At 51.0% G+C, this 23,172-nt stretch overlaps 1 protein-coding gene across 1 annotated transcript in view; it reads right to left on the bottom strand.

Annotated features, from left to right (window-relative positions):
- The window catches only part of C2CD2 (C2 calcium dependent domain containing 2), a 59,290-nt gene that overhangs the window by 6,259 nt on the left and 29,859 nt on the right, over window positions 1-23,172 (bottom strand). The window contains exons 4-13 of the mRNA XM_060010281.1: window positions 22,765-22,869; window positions 17,661-17,783; window positions 14,437-14,557; window positions 12,795-12,903; window positions 10,668-10,732; window positions 8,575-8,699; window positions 7,914-8,088; window positions 6,982-7,095; window positions 4,432-4,559; window positions 2,489-2,816 (exon numbers count right to left, since the gene is read on the bottom strand). Of these exons, the coding sequence (XP_059866264.1) occupies window positions 2,489-2,816; window positions 4,432-4,559; window positions 6,982-7,095; window positions 7,914-8,088; window positions 8,575-8,699; window positions 10,668-10,732; window positions 12,795-12,903; window positions 14,437-14,557; window positions 17,661-17,783; window positions 22,765-22,869 (1,393 nt within the window). The remainder of the gene's footprint in view (window positions 1-2,488; window positions 2,817-4,431; window positions 4,560-6,981; window positions 7,096-7,913; window positions 8,089-8,574; window positions 8,700-10,667; window positions 10,733-12,794; window positions 12,904-14,436; window positions 14,558-17,660; window positions 17,784-22,764; window positions 22,870-23,172) is intronic.

Raw genomic sequence — 23,172 nt, 5'->3', positions numbered from 1 at the left:
GCTAAGCTAAAAATGAAACCAAATTTGAGGAATGCATTTCCTGTCCCGGCTGCATCATGACCACACGTACATTTCCAATCAGCAGGGTTCCAGGGGAATGCTAAATAGGCAGTCTTGGAAAGCTAGAGCCAACTCCTTCCTATGACAGGGGATGCAGGTGGTTCTTGAACTGAAAAATAGGCTTCAGTTTACAAAGGAGAGAAAACTCCACAGAGCTGCCCCCTAGATCACCAGTTTGGAAGAAATTCTGGTGGAAAAGGAAAACTATTTGGTACCCATAAAGCGTAATCATCTAAGGTTCTGACAGTATCTCGTAGAGATGCCGAGTGCAAATTTCTCAGGAAACAATGGAATGAAAAGCAATTTTTAAAACGCTGCCCAGTGTGTCCCTTTAAAAGCTCCCGGGTCTGTGCAGCGCTAAGAGTGAGGTGCATGACCGCTGGCTCAGCGTCCGTGCCCGGCCCCAGCTGCCAGGTCTCAGGGTGGAGCAAAAGGCACACCTGCCGGCACCAGGTCCCCAAGAGTGAGGGTGTCATCCACCTGGCCGGTGACGGGAGAGGAGCGGGGTGGCCAGGACACAGCAAGGACGGAAACCCAAGGGAAAGAGCTCCCCGGAAGGGACAGCAGGGGGAGGGAGGGAGGCAGGGCAGGAGGGATGGGATGAAGGAGCAGCGGTCTCCGAACGGGCCCGGGGTGGTGAGGCTCGGCCTTCCAGAATGAACGGACGGCGGGCGGGAGGGGGGGCGGGTTCTGTGAGAAGAGGAGGTGGCCTGCTGGTCCATCAGGTCACAGACAGGGCACCCCACCTGCACTCCACCCTGCCCAGCGCCCACCTGCCTTCCTCAGGTCCAGGGGAGCCCCCTTGGGCTGCTCTGGCCCTAAGACAAAGCCCAGGCAGGGGGCACGTGCCGGGCTGTGTACCAGCGGCCGGGCCACCTTTTCCAGAACAGAAGCCAGGGAGCCACCACAGAGGGCGGTGCTCACTGCCGTGCTGCTCCCGGCCCCCCGACAGGGTCCTCGGGATGAGGGGCCAAGCCCGGGAGGCAGGCAGATAGAGCCCGATCTCCATCGCAGGGTCTGGAAATCACACCCAGGAACCTGCTTCTTCCTCTCTCTCCGCCTCTTCCTTGGCCTCCACCCCGCCTGTCCCGCTCTGCTCCGGCGAGGGGTGGGTCATGGGGGAGCCCAAGAAGCGAACGGGAAAGAGGAGGGCCAGGCAGGCTGCCGACCTTCCCCGGCGGGGCTCTCGGCTCGGCCCTGGGGACGCTGGGGCCACGGGATGCTGTGGTGGGGTGCTGAGCGCCACCCCTGGCCTCCACCACCTGAACCCCCAGCACCCTCTGCCCCCAGCTGTGCCAACTGAAACGGTCTCCAGCCATGGCCGGTGCCCCCCGGGGAGGGGGCACGATCACCCCACGTAGGAACCCCTGGTCCGTGGCACCAAGAACAGAGCAGCTCCCCAAGGCTCCCGACCCGAGTGGCCGAGACTCCTAATGTCCACACTCGCGGGGGAGCCGGGACCTGGTGCAGAGCTGCACCCAGGACGGCTGGTTGGGCTCCGGCCCCTGCCTGGGCTCTCCCGGCCTGTCCTCCGCACGGGGCTCTCCTATTACCGCCTGGCCGGTGGGGTTCTCGGGGAGGTGGGCGCACGTGGTGGGCACATCCCCATTTACAGAGGAGGGAGCTGAGACTCAGTGAGTCTTGAAGCCTCATATCCAGAACTGGCCCGAGCCTCTGGACTACATTCCCTCGGCAAGTATCTTCAGGTCACCATCGTGCCAAAGCGCCGTCTGGGGAAACTGCAGGCGTTGAAGACGCTTACAGATTTACAGCACTGATTAGCGCTAACGGGAAACGGTCGCTTATTCCAATGCAGTGATTCGCTCACCACTGCACACATACTAAGTTAATGGCTAATTTTCTAGGGAGCTCCTCTCCCCGTGGACCCTGTCAGGGTCGAGTGGGGAAGTCTGGTTTGCTTTCCGCTGGGCGGGGGGAGTCTGAGAGGCACACAAGGGGAGGGGTGCCCATCTCCGCAGCTGAGGGAAGCCCAGTCTCTGCCCGGCTGGCCTCTTTGGCTCAATCGTGGTACCTGGCTCTTGGTGACCCCTCTCAATGCTCTGGATACTTCTACTCCTGCGGGGAGGAGTGCCCAGACAGAGGAAGGGGCGCTTCTAGCCATGAACACGAGTTGCCTCCACAAATGAAGCGAGACGACCCGGCCGCTCACACTGGGAAGGATTCTGAATGCAGCCCGCACCCCCTGCCCCTGCCCACGGGCTCTAAATGGGCTCGGATGTTCAGCGCAGGTGTTTCTGCAGGTGTAGGGGTGCTGAGCGTGGGGTGCCCTTGTAGAGGAGAAGGGAAGGAAAGCAGCGGGTGAGAACTTGCTTAGCTTGGAACTAGTAGGAGAGCAAAGCCGTGGGGCGGGGGGGAGCGGTGGGGAGTGAGGAGGGGTGGGCAGGGCGGGCACGGGAGGGGCTGGTACCTTTACGCTTCTGGGAAGTGCCCGGCTCCAGCTCAGACACACTCAGGGAGTGCTCCGACAGCTCATCCCCAGCGGGGTCCCGCGGGGCCGGGCCACCCCACGCGCCGGCCCCGGCCGGTGGCTCCTCTTCCAAGTCCCAGGAATCCAGCTCAGTCTCCTGGGGCTCCAGGGCCAGCCGGGCCCCTGCGGGGGTCTCCTTCCCCTCCTCGGGTGGGGCAGGGGCCACGGCCGCCCCTGGCTGGTCCGGGGCACCCTTCTGGCAGGTGCTGTCCATGGAGGCTGCGTAGTCCAGCATCAGGGAGGCGTCGTTGTCCTGAGATAGTGAGGTCTACCCGGGGGGTGAGAGACAAAGTCAGGGTGAGGAAGATGCCAAGGATACTTGGAAGAAGCAGCGGGCGAGGAGAAGCCTCAGCAGCCCTGTCCAAACATCCTGGCTGGCGGTTTCAGAGTCAGAAGGCACCCCGGCCCTCCAAGGAGGCAGGTAAGGGAAGCATGGGCTGAAACGCAGTGGACGAAGGTCTCCTGTGGCAGAGGGTCGGCCCGAGGTCGCAGGCTGGGGGGGTCTGGGGGAAGAGCATCCTTCCTACGTATGGGCTGGCAGACAGGGTGACAGAGGATGTGAGCTCCGGGGTGCCAGATTCGATTTATCTTTAACCTTTGTTCCTACAGCACTTTTGTGTTTCCTGCAAGGAGGAACTGACCGCTATGCACTTTGTATCCTAAGAGTTATATTTATACGTAAAGGAGATGTAGGTGCTTGGGGGTGGGAAAGTGGTTCGCTGGAGGGCAGGAAAGTGGCTGCAGGGACATGGCGGTGGGGGGGGGGTGGGTACCTGGGGGCCGGTCTGCTGTTCCTGATCTGCGTGGCAGTTGCACAGGAGAGTCTGCTAAGTGATAGGTGACAACTGCCCTTTTCTGAGCCAAGTCAGAAGTGCCCACTGACTCAGTTTGGGAGAATTTTGTCATCAGCAAAGATATTAACTGCAGTCGGTTGGATGGACTCAATGATCTAGAATAAAATCTCAGAGAAGGCACAGAGGAGGAGACGGTCACGAGCCTTGCCCTTATTTCACTCATTTGTTTATTCATCCTAAAGAAAAGCGCCATCCAGGCGCTTCCAGGGACGCCATCGCCCCCTGCTGGCTGCCTCTGGAAGCGCACGCAGGTAAGCCCAGAGACTCACCCGGCCCCTGGACACTAAGGCCACATTGGTGACTCACCTCTGGCGCCTCCCAGGACCTGTTCTGGCTCCTCGCCCAGTAGCCAAGGGGTCAACTGTCATCATGCCCTCCCGCCCCACCCTCTCATGCCCTCAAAGTATCAACCCACCCTCCGTGTCCAAAAATTCATCTTCCTCATCCTCTCCCAGCTACCCAATGTCCCACCGACCCCTCCATTGCTCACATTCTCCTTGCTTGTTCTGAAACGTTAAAAAGGGTAAGGGACTGTAATGTGGGCCCTTGCCTGCCCGGCGTCCGCCAGGGACGCCTCGCACCCGCCAGCTGCTCTGGACAAAGGTCACAGAGCAGGAGAAGGAAGCAATGGGGCTCAGGATAAGTTTTAAAACAAGCTTCGTTTCTCTGATCGCGAAAGGCATACACATTCACTGCAGAATGGAAACGGTTTGGAAACGTGTAATGTGTGAAGTGAAAGCTCCCCAGGATGGGGCAGCCACGAGGGTGGAGGTTCTGCCCCAAAGGGGAGTTGACATCACGCTGGTCTTTTCTCTTTCAATAAGTTTTCTTCACATGATTGACCAACCTCTCGACAACCAAAGCATCCCCGGTCAGAAACTTTCAAGTTTCCTTCCTCAGCAGGATAAGCTGCGTCACGAATGACCCCTCGTGGGTGAGGGAATGTAAGCTGACATTTGGGGGTGGAGCTCGCCGGAGCTGATCACGGGCTGGGGACGGGCTGACGCGGGGCGAGTGGCGGAGGCTCACCTTGGAGACCCCAGATATGACGATCGTGCTCTTCTTCCGCGGGGATTTGAGCTTCAGCTTCGAGGACTCGCTGAGCTGTCGGATGGCGACTTCGGCCACCGGGTCGGCACCGCTCAGCACCAGTAGCTCTGCCGGAGGAAAAGCGGGCGTGAAGCACGTTAACGAAATCTGAAGCTTTGGCAGGAACTTCTGCAGCGACAGATTTGGTCTTTAAGCAGGGGTTGGCAAATATTTTCTGTAAAGGGCCAGACAGTGACTTCGTGGGCAGCCGGCCCGTCACAAGTACTGCAAGCTGACTTGGAAGCTAGGAAGCAGAGGCCGGATGTCAAAGTGTCCACGGCTGGGTTCTGGGGAAACTTCATGAGCAGGACAGGTGACGCCCCTGGGTCTGGAGCTGATGCTCTGTGGTTACACACACTCACCGAGGTGTACGCTTCAAATCACGCACTTTAATGAATGTAAATATGCCTCGATTGAGGTGAAAAACAGAAACCTCTGAGCTTTGGGGAGACTGTGAACTTTGAAAGGCAACGCAGCTACTCCCTGGCCCTCCCAGGAGTGGTTGAACACAAAAACTAGTGTTCAGGGTGACCGAGGGCTGGTTCACAGAAGCTGCTTCTTCCCAGGGTTAATTCCACACCCGGGCCAACATCCGGGGAGGGCTTACACGGACCTGTGCCCTGCAAGGAGCTCCGTGCACATCATTTCAGGTAATTAACCGCAAGCCCTCTGAGGGAGGTGCCTTTCAGTTTCCATTTGAGAAATGGGGCAGGTAGGAGACAGCCAGGTGGGCGGCGGAGCTGAGATGCCCCGCCAGGTCTCTCCCACGCAGAGCTGCTGCTGGAACTCACACTAAGGTGTCTGCTGCAGCAGGAAGATGGAAAGGACAATGGGATTAAGGGGCAGGATGTTACCAGGAACTTTTTCTCAGTCTGGCCTCGACCCGCTGACAACAGATGCTACATTTTGTGTGTGTGTGTGTGTGTGTGTGTGTGTGTGTGTGTGTGTGTATTTTAATGACTTAAAACATACATTGATATCCCACAAAAGGAAGATCAACTTTTTTTGGTCAACATATACACATAAAACTTTATGATAACTTTCAGTTAAACAACAAAAAAATTTATGATATCAACTCAAAGTAGTAAAGGAATTTTAATTCCTGAGAATGTTTTTTACAGAAAAAGATTTCTCAACTTAGAACTTCCTAGAAAATGTCTAGGTCAATGCTAGGAGGGTTTAGAAAGGCCCTTAAGAGAAGGCCAGCCCAGCATCTTTCTTGGAAGTAGAGGTGGATTTGGTTTCAAGAAACTAGGCCTGTTGGAAGTGATAAAATGGAAGAAATCCTTTAGGAATCACTGGATGTAAGATACTATTAAAATCTCTCTAAAAACACAGATGCTACATTTCCCAAGGCAGTGGCGAGGGACCAAGCGGCTGAGAACTCTGTGGCCGCCAACCTGGGGGGGAAGAGCGGGATGTGGTGAGGACGCCTGGGGAGAGGGCTGCGCTGTGAGTCCCAGGCCGTGGGTCACCTGTCGGGGGGGGAGCCCAGAGCTTCTGTCCCTCGTCGGCGAGCCCGTCCAGGTGCCAGCTGTGCCTGAGGAAGCTTGCAGGGCTCCTGGCTGCACGGTGCGGGCTGCCAGCACCCACAGACCAGAGGGGCAGCCACAGCAGGGATGTCAGCCCGCGGGGAAGGTGCCCCCGTGGTACAAAGCAGAGCTGAGACAGGGCCCCCAGGAGCGGCCAATGAGGGGCACTGCTTCTGTCTAGGATTTTGCAGCTGGGGGGGGCCCTGCAGCTTCCAAACAACCAGGGAAGCTCCCCCAGGGAAAGAGGCAGTTTTCCACTTCCGCCAGGTTCGGAGAACACACGGCCATCCCAAGACAGCAGGCATCACGTGAGAGCTGCCTGCCCACTGCCTATCCCTCCCTGTCCTGTCCTTGACGTTGGCAGGGTCAGAAACAGGACTCAGTGGACGGCGGTGGGGAGAAGCTGCCCACCCAGCCCTTCTCAGACTGCAGGTCACACGTGAGCGAAGGGAGAAAATTTAACCCCCCAATTTAGATGATGCTCTGATTCCAAGAGACAGTGACACAGGCGACCATAAAAGTGGGATATCTGCATTCAGAGTTCCAGGGGAGACTAACCTTATTAAACAGGTTTCAGGGGACAGTGGGGGACAAAACAAAGTTGCCTTTATGATTATGGGCCCCGAGTCCTGCTTATTTTATGACATCCGTGGAACTAGTACGTTGAATAAGAGAAAAAATAACATTCAGAAATTTTACACAGTGAGGCACAGCTGGCTTTTTGCGCTTACTTTGTTCAAGTGTTCCCTAAAACGTAAGGCAGGGATGCCCATGCCACACCTGGTCTTCCGTCGACTTCCATTTCCCTTCTCTCCTTCTAGATAGTTCCTCACTTACTTTATTAAAACACCTCTCCCCAAACTCTACAAAGGAAAAGCGTCCTTCTCACCAGATGCGGGGCTCGAGGGCAGAGCCTGAAGGAGCTGAGCGGGGACCATCTCGAGTGGCCTTGCGTTACCTGTATCTGAGGAAGAGAACATCTTGCTGACGGGGGCGCCGTGGCAGGAGATGGCCTGGATGGAGATGTCCTTCTCGATGACCTTCACCTTCACAGGTGTCCTCAGGGGAGATTCTGCCCGGGAGACATCCTGATTACAACAGCCCTCCGAAAGCTGTCTGACTCTTACAGTTACCGGGAAGTGAAATCACACCTCACTTCAACTCTACTTCATGCAGTTGGAAAAGGTAAGAGGCAAACCCTAAGATATTTTTAACAACCTCTCTGATTCTTTTTTTGGGGAGGGGAGGAATGCCCAAAAGGGGCATTGGAAGCCCAGGTTTAAATAAAATTTCAGAAACCTTTTGATTAAATTGGAATCTCACTTTCTGTTTTGCATTCAAGAACAGTGCCAGGTGATTTATTCTGGGATGATAATACTCTTGTACAGGCAGGAACACATTATAAATTAAAAAAAATAATAAATCATACACTTATACAGAAGTTGTCTCCAGGGCGGTGGCCATGGGGACAGGTACAGAATTCGACTAGATGTAAAATGACTGCACGTCAAGCCTTCGAATGAATGGCTTTTACTATAAGAAACTCTATGCTGGCCGCTCACATCTAATGTTTCAAGATAGTGTGCTGTCCCCACGTAAACCTCGTGGAGTACTTAATGGAACGGGATATTTCATCTAGTACCTAGATTTTACCTTCAGAATTCACTACAGGTTTGAACCTTGCTTTGGCTTGTCATGTGTCTGACAAGATAGAAAGATAATTGTCTGAAAAAAAAAAAGCTATGCAGAAGCCTTGCCAATTCCCTTTCTTCCCGTACCAGGACATTTTCTTACAGATAATCCTGCAGCCTACAGCGCTCTGCAGTTTATAGAGGCAAGACATTTACAGGGGAGGCGTGACTTCAGAGTTTCTGCAGGGAGGAAACTCACCGGAGCTCAGCGGGGACGCCCTCCCTGCATCGAAGCGAGGCTTGGTTTTCACGGCAGTGACAGTAGTGACCACGGTCCCGCACGGCATCACCGTGCGGTCTTTTTCTATCTTTGCAGCAGGAACAGATGGAGGCAGTTGCCAGGATTTCGCCTCACCGGGTTCTATGTAAGAAAACTGCAGAGAGGGCTGGTTACATGCTTCGTAGTCAGCGCAGACGGACACCCCGCCACGGTGCGCTGCCTGCCTTTGCGATAACCTCTGATGTCTTTAGCTGTCGCTTAGTATCATAAGTAACTTATAATTAACCGATTTCCCCGGAACTGACACAGGATGATGAGACCCGGGCTCAAACCCAGCCACTCAGCACACAATGATGGGAACAAAAGCTGGAGAACCAAACGAAATAAAAGAGCCCTTTCTGGGCTAGGCCTGCGTGAAAGGGCATCACGGAAAGTTACGTCAGGTAGACAGTGCAACGCAACCCTGGGCAGGAAGCAGCCCATTCATGTCTAGAAACGCCTGGGAGGAAACATCAGGTCTCGGACAAGCTTCTTGCTTTACGCTGAAGCGAGAGCAAGACCCTGACAGACATAAATGAAGAGGTCCCTTTTCTCGAGTGGGTTGAGCTGGGCCTGGGCAGCGTAGAGAATGACGTCATACCTCTGCAGTGACCGAACCCAATGCTGAGCTGCCTGAGGAGGACCCGCTGGTCAGCGTAAAGCTCTGTGGCCCAGAAGGCTGCTTCTTGAACAAATCCAAGGGGACGGTCGTCATCGCCAACAGAGCTAAAGAGACAGGGGACAAACAGGGAACATCGGGGGTGTCTCCATGGGGTTCCACAGGAACAGGATGCCCACGAGCGGCTGCAACCAGAACCAACTCTGGACACACGCCCCGCTCACTGGGAGAGGCTCCCGTTTCAGAAAGTTTTAGAAAAGTCAAGGTCATAAAATACAAAGGAAGGCTGTGGAACTGTTCCAGACCAAGGGAGGCTACAGATGTGACCATCAAGAGGCAGTATCTGATCCTACACAGGACGGGGAAATACTGCCAGGAAGGACCTCAGGGGCTTGGCTGACGGAAACTGGAATCTGGGCAGTAAAGAAGTGGACCAGTGTAACTCAGGAAGCTGATAACTTGCTGTGGACAAATAATATCCCTACTCTTAGGAAATACGCACTAAAGAATTGAGGGTAAAGGGCCAGGATGCCCGAAACTTACACTCACGTGGTTCACACATTTACCCTCGGTGTGTGTGTGTGTGTGTGTGTGTGTGTGTGCGCGTGTGTGTGTGTGTGTGTGTGTGTGTGTGTGTGTGTGTAGACAGACAGAGAGAGCAAAGTGAGAGCAACCAGCAATTGTGAGTACAAATAATAAAGGAAATGGGGCAAAATGTTAAAAATATATGAGCCTGAGGAAAGGTTATATGGTTGTTGTTTGTTCTGGGTTTTGTGTTTTCTTTTTAAGTTTGAAATTTCATAGATCCCATCAGGCTGGACTGGAATGAAATTCCAATGGAGCCAACAGGGGTGGTGCCCCAGGAATGGATTAGGAAAACAGTGGTTCCGCCCCATGTTCAGACCACACGCCCTCTCTTGGAATGTCAGTTCTTATCTCAGGGGCATCTGAGTTATCTCTAGACTACAGAACCAGGGAAACTGCCTCAAAAATCCTTGCCACTACCCAGGAGCTTGAATTGTTTTTCCTATGCCTTTGTAACTTTAGGAGGTAACCAGATGGCTAGGTTTCACAGCAGAATAAGCCAGGGAAGGGTCACCTTTCCCAATTCTGGTACGTTCATAGGGATTCCTAAAAACCTAATAAATACTGAAACTACTGATTTACACACATACACACCAGGTCCATGCTCACTCGTGATTTTTACCTCTATTTGTTGCTGACTTGTATCTAAAGCATGTGTCCAAGTTAAGCTGCTATGGCTTATTCTACAAGGAAGAGTCAGCTGTAATTCATGGAGACAGAGCGCAGAAGGGTGGGGGCCAGGGGCTGGGGGAGGGGCCTGGGGAGCGAGTGTCTGATGGGGACAGAGTTTGGGTTTTGTAAGGTGAATTCTGGAGATGCACGGCGGTGATGGTTGCACAACCAGGAGAATTCACTTAATACCACTGAATTCTACACTCAGAAGTTGCTAAGATGGTAACTTTTAAGTTATATGTATCAACACAATTAAAAACTGAAGGAAAAAAAAAAAGTAAAAGGGGGCTTCCCTGGTGGCGCAGTGGTTGAGAGTCCGCCTGCCGACGCAGGGGACGCGGGTTCATGCCCCGGTCCGGGAGGATCCCACATGCCGCGGAGCGGCTGGGCCCGTGAGCCATGGCCGCCGAGCCTGCGCGTCCGGAGCCTATGCTCCACAACGGGAGAGGCCACAGCAGTGAGAGGCCCGCGTACCGGGAAAAAAAAAAAAAAAAAGAAGTAAAAGGTCTATTAAGGCTAAGAGGGTTGAGAACTTCTCTAAGCCAAGAACTGCTGAATAAAAGATTTTTGATATTCGTTTAAAAAAAAAAAGAAAAAGAAAAGAACCAGTTGAATATACTCTTTCCCAAAACGTTTGACCTTGCTAATAACAGAATGGACTTCCGACCAAACATTCCCTTAGGAAGACCTGGAGTGGCTTAGGGGGAGGGGCCGAGGCTGTGCTGGGTCTCCCACCCTCCCCACCCCAAGGCCCTGGTCAGGGCCGCTGGATGACCCTCCCAGAGAGCAGGGTCTCCGTCTGCCTGCTGACCACCCACCTTCTGAGGATCGCCCATCCTCTGAAATCTGCAGGTGCAACTCCCTCGACTTGGCATTCAGCTCACTGTGGAAAGGAAGAAGGGCCATGAATCCTTAAAAATGCTTTACTGTTTTCTTGAAATAGTATTTTTTTTTCCTGATGATAGGAATGCAAATCACCATCAATATTTAAGAAACAAAGAGATATATAACCAAAATACAAAGATTATCTGCAACTTCACCATCCAGAAATAGTTACTGTTAATATTTGGTGACTGGTCTCCTAGGGTAATCCAATGGGACTTTCTGAATGATGGTGGAAAGGTTCTGTAGAGCTGCTATCAAATTCGGTGGCCACTAGCCACATACAGCTATTCAGAACTTGAAATGAGGCCAGTGCAAACTGAGGAACTGGGTTTAATTTTGTTTGCTTTTAATTAATTGAAATTTAAAGAGCTACATGTGGCTAGTAGGTACTGTATTGAAAGATATAGCCATATAATTGTCTGAAAACAAATATAGAACATAACATACCTCTCTCCTCCTTTGTAACCTATTTTTTTCACTTATGATATCATGGACATCTTTCCATGTCAATAACTACAGAGCAACATCCTTTTTCATGGGTGTCTAGTATTCCACGCTCTGGCCTTAAGAGATTTTATTCAGCCAGTTCCTTAATAACCAACCCTTAATAATGGGTTGTTTCCAATATTTTGTAATTATAAACAAGCTGAGATAAATATCCTCATACATATATCTTTGCACACACTGTGTGATTATTTCCTTAGGAAAAGAGCAACTGTCAATCAAAAGGTACGTGCATGTAAGAGATTTTCTTTTTTTATACATATTGATGGCCTCCAGAATGATTATTCTAATACATACAGTGTTTCCACTGGCTTTTCTCACTTTTTCTTTACCAACCTATAAGGCGAAAAACGATCTCTTTTGTTTAAGTTTGCATTACTTTAGCTATTACTGAGATTGAACATCTCTTCAGATGTTTCTGGCTATCTACGGCTCTTACTTTTGCTTTTCTAGTACAGAAGTTTTGCCCAGTTTTCTAAGAGAGTGCTCATATTTTCATTAATAATTTATAAAGGCTCTTTATATTATACATGGGACACCTTCTTCCATTACTTTTTCTAATTATGGTTTACGCACCAGAAAGGGATTGATTTCTGTATTTTTGTACTCAGCTACTTTACTGAAATATTATTTACATTAGTTTTTATAATATTATTATTTCTACCCTATATTCATCATTTCTAATAGCTTCAATTGATTTTCTGCAGTAGTCTAAAGATGCAATAATATTATCTCCAAGTAATGATTAGTTTTGCCTCTTACTTGTGTACTATTTCTTTTTCTTATCTAATTGCATTAACTAGTACTTCTAGAACAAAACAGTTGGTATCCTTCTCTTGACTTTAGTGGGACTGTTCCTACTACTTATCACTTACAGTGATTTTTTGTTTTTAATCATATGAAAAAAGTGACCATAAATCTTGTTCTAATTAAGTTTTAAAAATTAGAAATGGTTATTAAATGTCACTGAATATCTTTTGGGCATACAGAGAAATAATAAGTTTGTTTTCTCCCTTGATTTAGTGACACAGTGGATTTCATTAATAGATCTCGTCACATTAAACCATCCTTGCATTTCTGGTATGAACTCAGTCGGTCTTGGTGTATTATTTTTAATGTGCTACTGGATTCTATTTGATAATACATTAGTCAGAATTCCTACATCATAATTTGTAAGTGGTCTACAATTTTCCTTTTTTTCCATTCTCTTTGTCAGATTTTGGTATCAGTTGGAAGTTTCCTTCCATTCTGCTCTGGAAGGTGTGTGTTTCTAAAGCAAGTGGAAGGCCCAACGACAGATCTCTCGTCACAGCAGGGCGTGGGTACGTAGGTGCGGAGTGAATCGATACTAAGAGCTGCCTTCAAAAGAAATCCGTGTCTGACTTACAGCTTCCTCAGATGCTTAATGTACTTCTTTTTAATTTTTTATATTTTCTTTTTTCCTCCCTCCCTCCCTCCCTTCCTCCCTTCTTTTGTATGAACAGTGCTGCAGAACGGTTTTAGAATTTGGCAGTCTTGAGTAGGTGTGGCCATGGAAACCCGGGCCCCTTACGCACAAGGTGAATTCTTCTTCCCAGGTGAGGGTGGTAGTGTTTCTCGAGAGGGTGCTGGAGAACTTCTGGATGGGATCATTCAGCTGAACTACACATACTGGGTTAATGTTGCCTGTAATCAAACAGAGGGGCACCATATTGGCTTTTATTTTTGTTTTCTAGTTGCATTAAGACATTTTGCATCTAAAAGAAAGGCCGAGTTAAATGTCTGGTCTTGGCTCACTGGACCTGTGGCTCAGAGGGTCCAGTGTTCCTTTCATTTGCCATTTACAAACTCTCAAAGCACCTCATCTGGGGATACTCACTGGATGTCCACAGCCCCGGGCTGCCCTAAGTGCCCCTGCTCCCCCCTCGGTTCTGACTGTGGGCACAGCTCTCTGGTGAGGGCCCTCCCTGGGGGCAACATTACTCCAGCAGAGATGTGGGCCTCACTTTGGACAAAACTAACAGCTTGGAAAAGGAAGGGCATCTGGGGTAACTGCTAAATCTGGGGATACCTCCCAGAGAACCCATTTCCCTCTTACAAAGATGTAGGTTTGTTATTTTTGCTTTTGTTTTTTTTGTGGTACGCGGGCCTCTCACTGTTGTGGCCTCTTCCGTTGCGGAGCAACAGGCTCCGGACGCGCAGCCTCAGCGGCCACGGCTCACCGGCCCAGCTGCTCCGCGGCACATGGGATCTTCCCGGACCGGGGCACGAACCCATGTCCCCTGCATCGGCAGGCGGACTCTCAACCACTGCGCCACCAGGGAAGCCCAGAGGTAGGTTTTTATACCTAACCCAGCTCAGTCAAAACTTTTGGAGGTATTTGATCCAGATAACAGGACATTTCACTAGTGAACAGTTGTGTCTGCTTCGAGGCAATGCTTGCCCCATGGCAGAAAGCCGTGAATATACTGTGTAATCAATAATCAACGGTAGGGCTTCCCTGGTGGGAACACCACCTGGTACCGTGTACCAGGTGGTGTTCGGTGTTCTACACACATTATCTTACTAATCACCACAGTCACTTTCAAGGAGAGATTCTGACTCAGATGGGGACCTGCTGGCAGAGGTTAGAAATTGGGACCCCGACCTTGGCCGACTGGGTCCCGGGAGCCCCTCCCGGCTGCTAAGCGGTGTGGCCTCAGGGGGCGAGGTGTGAGTTACCAAAACACCACCCATACCCAGCTTCATTCACAGAGTTTCTAGATAGTTCAGTGTGTCCTACCTGCACTTCTGGAACAGGAGGAAACTCCCCACAAATAAATATAAGTAACCCCGATGTTCTCAGACAATACAAAGAACTCATCGCTACTCTTAGCAAAAACCACACCACAGTGGAAAGATGTGTCCGGTCCCAGGCTACTAGGCATCCGGGGTCTCAGCACTGACTCAGAATCACCGAAAAGGAATCACCCATTCTGCAACGTTTCTGTCTTGTCTCCATAGGAGCCTCTCTGGGCAACACAGGGCTCCCGGTGGGCCCAAAGCCTTCCGGACACCCATAATCCCCCCATGTGGCACCCCCCTTCCACAGGAGGAAGCAAAGGCCACGGACAACCCACAAGGCACCTCCTCCCCTCTGCTCACACCACAGACGGTCACATCCACAGCCAGCCGGGTGCCCCGCCCTCACCTGGGCGCCCCTGCCGCGCCACCACCCACCTGAAGCACCAGGATGGCTCAGCAGCGAGGCTCGAATATTCTTCACCAATAGCTTGAGCTCATGAGCCCTTGGAGGTTTGGGGGGGCAGGATTCCTGAGTAGATGAAGTGCGCTGCAGATGCTGCCAAAAGGAAGACAAAGAACGGTGAGCCGTGGCAAAGAGGCAGTGGCCGCTGGACACCTGCTACACGGAAGGAATCTTCAAGAAAACCTCCAGAGGGAGCCTGGCTCCCAGGCCTGCTCTGTAACAACTGGGGAGGGAGGGTACCAGTCACCCACAGCTGCTTCCCCTCCTCGGAAGCCTTGTACATCCCACAGAAAGCGAGCGAGGGAGTTAAGCATTCGCCCAGAGAGGACTCCCCTGAACCTCACTGTGGGTGGAGATGGGGCCACGCGTGACCCAGGGCAGGAGCTTGAGACAGAGTGGGGCGCCCTCCCTGGGATGCAGGGGCCCACTGCCCACTAGCACTAAGTGCGACACCAGCCAGGACACTGGCTACTTCCCACCTCCTGGCAGACCTGCCATCCACGTGGGGAGGATCTAAGTGTCATCCAGGTGCCACGCTAGGGACAAAGCAGAGGCAGGTACCCCTTGAGCCTGCTTCATCCCCATATCCTCAAATGGGCATCAAGGTGTTTCCAACAGAGAGCTCCCCAAGCTTGTGGGACGTCACCTTCAGACCAGCCTTTCTCAAGCTAGCTTCCACCTCCCACTCATGGCTACGAGTGTTAGTTACAAGGGTCTCCTTAGGTACAAACATTTGGGAATCCTGGGAAAGCTTCTCAGAGACATCACAGGCCTCTGCACAGCGAGCGCCTCCCAGGGAGGGATCCTAAGAGCTGATCTGACCTCAGAGTGCTTTTGGGGGCGGGGGATGCTTACTAACATCTCAAGCAACTGTAGTGTTCTTCAGGTCACCACCTAGAAGACATGACTCTGAGCCAGGGCAGGGCCTTGCCCACTGTGAGCTGCAGGTGCTGGGAGGCCAAGAAGTAATCACAGAAGTCCTCAAGACCCAGGTCCCTGTGCACTGGGGACAGAGCAGCCCACATGTCTGGAGTGGAGAGGCAAGGTTTTCTCAACTGCGTATGCGTGATGGCCAATCTTATGTGTTGACGTGACTGGACCGTGGGGTGCCCAGCGCGTGGTCAGGCGTGATTCTGGGTGTGTCTGCGAGGAGGTTCTGCCTGAGATTTACATTTGGATCAACAGACCGTGGAAAGCAGATTGCCTTCCCCACTGCGGTGGGCCTCGTCCAATCAGGTGAAGGCCTGGATAGAACAAAGGGCTGCCTCTGCCTCAGATAAGAGGGAATTCCTCACGCCCGACTGCCTCAGAGCTGGGATATCCATTTTTCCCTGTCTTTGGACTTGAGTGGAAACATCAGCTCTCCTGGGTCCCAGCCTGCTGGCTTCTCCTGCAACTCTTGGGGCTTGTCAGCCTCTAGCATGAGCCAACTCCCTAGAATAAGCCTCCTTATATGTCTAAATATATATATTTTATACATAAATATATAGTTGGCCATGCAGTTATGGGGGCTATTACACACACACACACACACACACACACACACACACACACATCCATTGGTTCTGTTTCTCTAGAGAACCCTAATATAATATGCGTGTTATTTTGATACATACAGTCTACAAATTTATTTAAAAGCATTATTGAATTTATGGTAGTCCCGGTCCCTTTATTTTCTGAATCAGTGTATTCTAAAAATGCACTACTATTTTGTGAAGTTTCTCAAACGTTGACATTAAAAATGTATAGTCATATTCAAAACAGGCAGCTCTGATCTGAACTAAGCCACCAGGATAGAATTACTGAAAGAGAGAACAGCCAAGCCTCTGTGCTCTCGCCTCTGGGAAGCCTGGCCTGACCCCCCGTCTCTGGGCCGAGCCCCACCTGGCGGCACAGCCCTGGGAACCCTGCGCGCACACCCACGAGCCCCTCCCTCTGCTCGGCTGCTTACTCAGCTGCTCCTCTGCCGCATCAGGTTTCTCCTGTTCTGATAACCTTCAACCCAGAGCGAACCACAAAGCACTGCGATCCCCTGATATCTGTGCAGCGGATCAAAGAGATTTTGTCTCCAGGCTCTACACTCTCACAGTGGTGATGCCCTAACAGGAACCAGAGACCGAGAGCCTGCAGCAAAAAATCATATGAAAAGTTATACTTGAGGGACTTCCCTGGCTCTCCAGTGGTTAAGGCTTCGCCTTCCAAGGCAGAGGGTGAGGGTTCGATCCCTGGTCAGGGAGCTAAGATCCTACATGCCTCGTGGCCAAAAACCCAAAACATAAAAAACAGAAGCTATACTGTAATAAATTCAATAGACTTAAAAAAACAAGAAGTTACCCTTTCACACTGACTTCACCCCCCACTATATAATAACAGTGGCTATTCCACATGCCACATAAAAATACTGGAAAGACATAGGAAAAATAACTTTAGGGACTGTAAGTGTGTTTTGCATAGTCATCACGAAAAGATCTGCTCATGACTAGGAGAATTAGTTGACCTCAAGCCAAGGTTTTTAGATGTGTCGCCAAAAGAGATGTGCGGGACCAAGCCCAGGGAGGCTGTCCTGGGCGAATGCCCTGGACGTGAATTTAGCCAGAGAATTGGCACCTAATTGGGCGGTGGGGAGGGCCCCAGCATGGGGAGGGGGGTCGCCAGCGGGGAAAGGACCCCACAGAGGAGATGGCCTCATGTGTCCACACTGCCTGAGGGCGACAGACCCCTGAGAGGCAGTGTGGACGGAGGCTGTCCCCGTCCTGGGCTAAAAGTCTGTGGGTCCAGTGCGCTCACTCTGCCTGCCTCGGGGCAGTTCCCAGGTACCTTAGTTCTGGAAGGGTGCGATCCCAGACAACAGTCTCTGGGGGCACAGCAAAAAGTCAAGTTCTGGTTCCTAAAAGGAGAGGATCTGGGCTACTTCGGCTTGGACGCTGCTGAGCGGGCCAGACTCCTCTTCCTTTCCTCCCATGGGGCTTCAGAACCCTGTGCCCTGAACTCAGAGCTTTGCCCCAGACCGTGGTCATCACCCACCAGCAAGCAACCGTGCAATCTCGCTCTACCGCGGGGGGGGGGGGGGGGGGGGGCAGAGGCAAGGTGCAGGGATGGGGGGCGAGCGTGGGAAATGCACACAAATTCTCCAGGCGGGTGGACCACGGTCCTTCAGGGAGTCATGAAGCACCCACAACCCGGTGAACTGGTTTACCTGAACTCCCCTCACATCCATAGGCTTTGTGCTCAGAACCGCTGATGGGGACGCAGAGCTAACCAGGTGCTTCACAATATCCTTGAGACTTTCAGAGACTGCATCTGCCCCAACTGCCTGGTCCTGCCGAAAGAGGAGGGAGTCACCAAGCCATCTCGTAACCGGGCACATGTACAAGTGGGCAAGCAAATGCATGGCTCTCCAGATGTCCCTGGGACCAAACAGACTTGGGGGTCACCAGGGCTCCAGGAGATCAGACTAGGACAGTGAGACACTCACTCACTCTTATCTTTGCTGATCTCAGAAGTCATTCATCCTCCTTGTGTTTTTTTTGTTTGTTTTTGGTTTTTTTGCGGTACGCGGGCCTCTCACTGCTGTGGCCTCTCCCACATGCAGGCTCAGCGGCCATGGCTCACGGGCCCAGCCGCTCCGCGGCACGTGGGATCTTCCCGGACCGGGGCACGAACCCGTGTCCCCCGCATCGGCAGGCGGACTCTCAACCACTGGGCCACCAGGGAAGCCCCATCCTCCTTGTTTTTAAAAGTTAAAGATAAGACATGTGCAACATAGACATGTGTTAACATTTCTGTGTATATCTTTTCAGTCCTTTCCTGTAAACATACAGGCACATGTTTTTTCTTTCTTGCCTGATGTTTGATTTTTTTTTTAATTTTTTATTAAAAGGTAGTCAAGGGACTTCCCTGGTGGTCCGCTGGTTACAACGTCACCTTCCAATGCAGGGGTTGCGGGTTCAATCCCTGGTTGGGGAGCTAAGATCCCACATGCTTTGTGGCCAAAAAAAAACCAAAACAAAACACCAAAACGTAAAAGCAGAAGCAATCATGTAACAAATTCAATAAAGACTTTAAAAATGGCCCACATCAAAATAAATAAGAAGAAAAAAAAATAAATGGTATTCAAGTAAATGGAAAGGCTCAATAAAAATGAAGACAAGCTTGTAGAAGAATAACACAGCAGGATGACTTGCATCACCAGGTGTCAAGCTCTATAAGGCTACAATAATTAATACCCAACAGAAACGCGCTCATGTGTCCTAGAATGTTCAGAGCACCACTATGCATAATGACCCCAAACTGGAAACTACCTAAGTATCCATCAATACCTGAACAGATACACAAGTTCTGTGCAGTCACACAATGGAATACCACAGGGCGATGAGCACAAACAATGTTACAGGCACACACAAAGACACAGATGAATCTCACAGACATAATGTTAAGTGAAAGAAACCAAACACGGAAAAACACATACACAGTACTGCATGACTCCTTTATTTAAAGTACCAAAACAAGCAAAACTAAGCTAATGCTGTTTGTGGGCAGAATCCTAAGATGACCCTCAACGAGTCATGTTCTGCATCATCCCCTCGCCTGGAGGGCAGGTGGCGCCCGTGACTTGCTTCCAGCCAATGGAATACGGCAAAGGGATGTGATGGCCAAAGGTTATGTTATATACAGCTCCCTCTTAGCAAACCAGAGCAAGAGATTCTCCTCCTAACCTTGAAGAAGTCAGCTTCCACGTGTGAGGGCAGCCACATGGCACAGAACTGCAGGGCTTCAAGGAGCTGAGAGCAGCCCCAGCCCACAGCCATCAAGGAACTGAGGACCTCAGTCCTACAACCACAAGGAACCGAGTTTTGCCAACAACCATAGGAGACTGGAAGAGGATCCCGAGCTCTAGGAAGGACAGTCAGCCCAGACCATGATGACAGCCCATGAGACCCCGAGCAGGGGACCCAGTTAAGCCTGGACTGACTGACAGATACTATGAGGTAAATGTGTGTTGTTTCACGCTGCTGGGTTTGAGGTAATTATTAGCTGCAAGCATAGATAAGTCATACCTGTTAGAAGTCAGGAGCATGGTTACCCTTTGTAGGGGCTGCAGGTAGTGAGTGGAAGCGGGCAGAGGGGGTTTTCTGGGGAGCTGACCCTGCTCTGTTTGTGGTGCTGGGCGCTGGGCACTCATGAATGGTCAGTGTGTGGAAGCTTCAATCAGCTGCGCACTTACAATATATGCACTTTTCTGCATATCTTATCTCTCAATTTTTAAGCAAGGAGGATCTATTTTTTAAAATCTCAGTTAAAAGCCTTATTTAAATATAATAGCTTTTGTTTTGAACGCTTAAAAACTGGATCTGGCTGGACACCTGCTAAAAGAAAATGTCGAGCCCTGCCAGCCCTGCTGCCATCCACGCCATCGTTCCGTGGTTTCAGGAGAGCGGCGGCAGTGTGGTGGGTGCCGGTGCTCGGCCACCCTGGCCACGATTCTGGCTCTGCCATTGACGGCTCCAGGGCCCTCTGTGTCCCTCGTCACTTCTGGCGTAAATGTCCCCACTGTGGGGCTCCAGCGCCCCCTGCGCAGGGGGATGGACGCTGGCAGGACTTGATTTCCACCAGGACCACAGACCTATTGAAAAATCTTCCAACTTGCGGGGCTGGAAGTGATTTCAGAAATTGGTCTGTGGTGTCCCAAGGACAACCAGCTGGCCAGGCCTTGTTACAGCAAACTTAGGCCAAATCTGCCATTTACTGAAAATCTACTCTCTGCCAGGATCTCTAAACTACTAATAATCAAAATGGCTCACACTTACGTCACTCTTAGGATGTGTCAGGCCCGATGCTACACACTTACACATATTAACTAGTTTAATCCCCACAACCACGTTGAAAATCATCGTCCCCATTTTACAGATGAGGAAACTGAGGCACAGAGAAATTAATTAGCGTGTGTGGGGTCTCGCAGCTCATAAGTGGCAGAGCTGAGAGTTAAGCCCAGGCACGAAGGCCCCAGGGTCTGCACTGAGAACCGCTCCGCCATCATCTTTCTCTTATTGCAATAGGTTCTTGATACCCTTATTTTTAAACTGAGGTGAATTCACATAACATAAATGTAACCATTTTAAGGTATGCATTTCAGTGGTGTTTAGTACGTACATACACGGTGTTGTAAAACTATCACCTCTATCTAGTTCCAAAATATTTCCATCACCTCCAAAGTAAACCCTTTACTCATTAGCAGTCACTCCCCAATCCTCCCCACGACAGCCCCTGACAGCCACTAATCTGCTTTGCGTCTTCATGGATTTGTGTATTCTGGGTATTTCATAGAAATGGGATCATGTGACATGGTCATTTATGTCTGGCTTCTGTTACTGAGCACAATGTTTTCAAGGTTCATTCCTAATCTAGCACATATTAGTACTCCAATCTTTTTAACGACTGAATAATAGTCCATTTATGGATGTACTGCACTTGGTTTATCTATTTCTATCTTTTTTAACCCGCACATTTCTCCTCACTTGACAGAGGAGGAAACCAAGGGGGAAAGATGGGTTCTGGGGTGCTCAGAGACCATCACATTTTAGATCCACAGAGCAGCTGACTTGGCGACCTTCCTTTATAGCTGTCCCCCTGCCCCCATGCCATCTCAACCACCAGGGGTCCAAGGGGTTACTAAGTCCACAGGACCCAGCTCCAAGGGGTTACTAAGCCCACAGGACCCAGCTCCAAGGGGCTGTTTAATCCCACAGGATTACTTCATTGGGAAAGTCACGCTTCTCATTAATATGGGGAGCCCATGGTTGGCAGAGAAACGTACAGGGCCTTGTGGGGAGCAAGGTGTGAAGAGTGCACACAGCATGCCACTGAGTGGGTGAGAATGGGGGAATAAGGTCCGTTTTGCAAAAAGAAACCTAGGATGGGTAAACGAAAACGAAAGAAACAAGCGAGCAGAGAGCAGGGCATGGATGGGGTGGAGTTCATGAACAACAGTTCATGTAATTTTGACTTTTGAACTATGTTAATATTCTGCACGTTCAAAAACTATGTAAATCAACAACGATGGGGGACAAAACCTGAAACGGTACTAACAGAAGCAAATGCTGACATCTGCTCACATGAACTCACATCCGGTTGGTAACATAACCACACAGAGGAAAACACTTAACGTGAGTAGTTTTTGAACACAGAACTCAGTGCCCCCTCGGCGGGATACACTCTGCTATGAAGACCAGCAGAGCAATCTTGAACTTAGGAAGTCTGATGTCAGAGGTGGCAGGGGAGCCGTTCACAGAACCGTTCTCTGTGCACTGTAGGCCTGAAAAAGCAGTGCCAGGTGGGGGAAAGCAGATGCAAACGTGGGCGGGAAGGAGAAAGAGAAAATAAAGCAGTGACTAGGGAAACACTTAACACGCGAACTTTGTACAACTAAACGGTCAGGCCAACAATTCCACTTCTGACGTATGCAAGGGAAAAGAATTACAAGTCAAACTTCTTAGTCTTAAAAACAAACTGCCTACACCTACATCAAGGCTCAAACAGTTATACTATTTATGGACAAATTATTAAATTTTCCACGATCTTTCCAGCAACTGAAAGTGACAGCACCCATGTGACTCGGCAGGCCCCTCCTTCTCCCAAATTCACTTCCTCACACCCCCAGGACCACAGGAAGCGGGGAGATCACCTTCAGACTTGAGACACAGCTATGCAAAAGCTGTGGGGAGAAAGGAGGTGGTGGCCTTGGAAGCCAGGCTTTGGACTCAGGCTGAGCTGTAGGTGAGTCGAGCGCCCTCACAGTGAAGGAAGCATCTGAGGGTCAGGTGCGATAGAGCGGTGAGGAAACCTAGGTTCCATCACTGTCACGGTTTTCAACCACTGCACACAAGTGCTTTAAAAATCCCCGGTCCAATTAACCCTGCCTGGGGGACACGGCAGGCTTCAGGATTTTTAAAAGCCTGGGGGACAGGGCAGGCTTCAGGATTTTTAAAAGCCTGGGGGACAGGGCAGGCTTCAGGATTTTTAAAAGCCTGGGGGACAGGGCAGGCTTCAGGATTTTTAAAAGCTGCCAGGTGATCGCAGGTGCAGCCCAGGTGAGAGCTGGCATTAAATCCACGGAAGGCCCTCCCCACCTCCCCTACCCTCCACCCCGCCCACCAACGCTGCCCCATCACTGCCCTGTGCATTCCCCGGGATCACACATCAGACACGCATTAATCAGAGGCCCCGTCTCCCAGGGCAGGTGGTCATAACGTGCGATGTTTGCGCGTACACGAGGCAGGAATCACAAACACTCACGGACTGACCTCCCCCGGCGCTTTGGGCTGGACCGTAATGGCCATCTCTGGCGCGCTGATGAAGGACCACTTGACCTGAATGTCTTCTCTCTTCTCCTTCATGTGGAGCTCCAGCTATTAAAGAAGAAAAAAAAAGATTATTGGAGGACTGCTCTCTTCACTGGAGCCTCAAAATGTGTCTGTGTGTTCATTTGTTTTCTTAGACTGTTATTTATCACCTCCTTGGCAGACGGTGTGCTTTCAAAATGGAAAGGAGGGTCCCAAATCCCCTGACCTCCCTTTCCCTGTTGTGTAGCCCACCCCGCCCTCCCCGGCGCCTTCCTCTGCCCCAGCCTGTCACTTGGAGAGGAACGTCAGGGTCGGGGCTAAAGGCCAGGTGCCATGGAAACCCTGCAGCCTCTCGATGACCAGCCCTCT

This window comes from Delphinus delphis, chromosome 4, assembly GCF_949987515.2.
Source record: "Delphinus delphis chromosome 4, mDelDel1.2, whole genome shotgun sequence".
In the NCBI taxonomy this organism is placed as follows: Eukaryota; Metazoa; Chordata; class Mammalia; order Artiodactyla; family Delphinidae; genus Delphinus; species Delphinus delphis.
The sequence above is the reverse complement of the archived record's forward strand: the minus strand, read 5'-3'. Positions and strand labels throughout refer to the sequence as shown.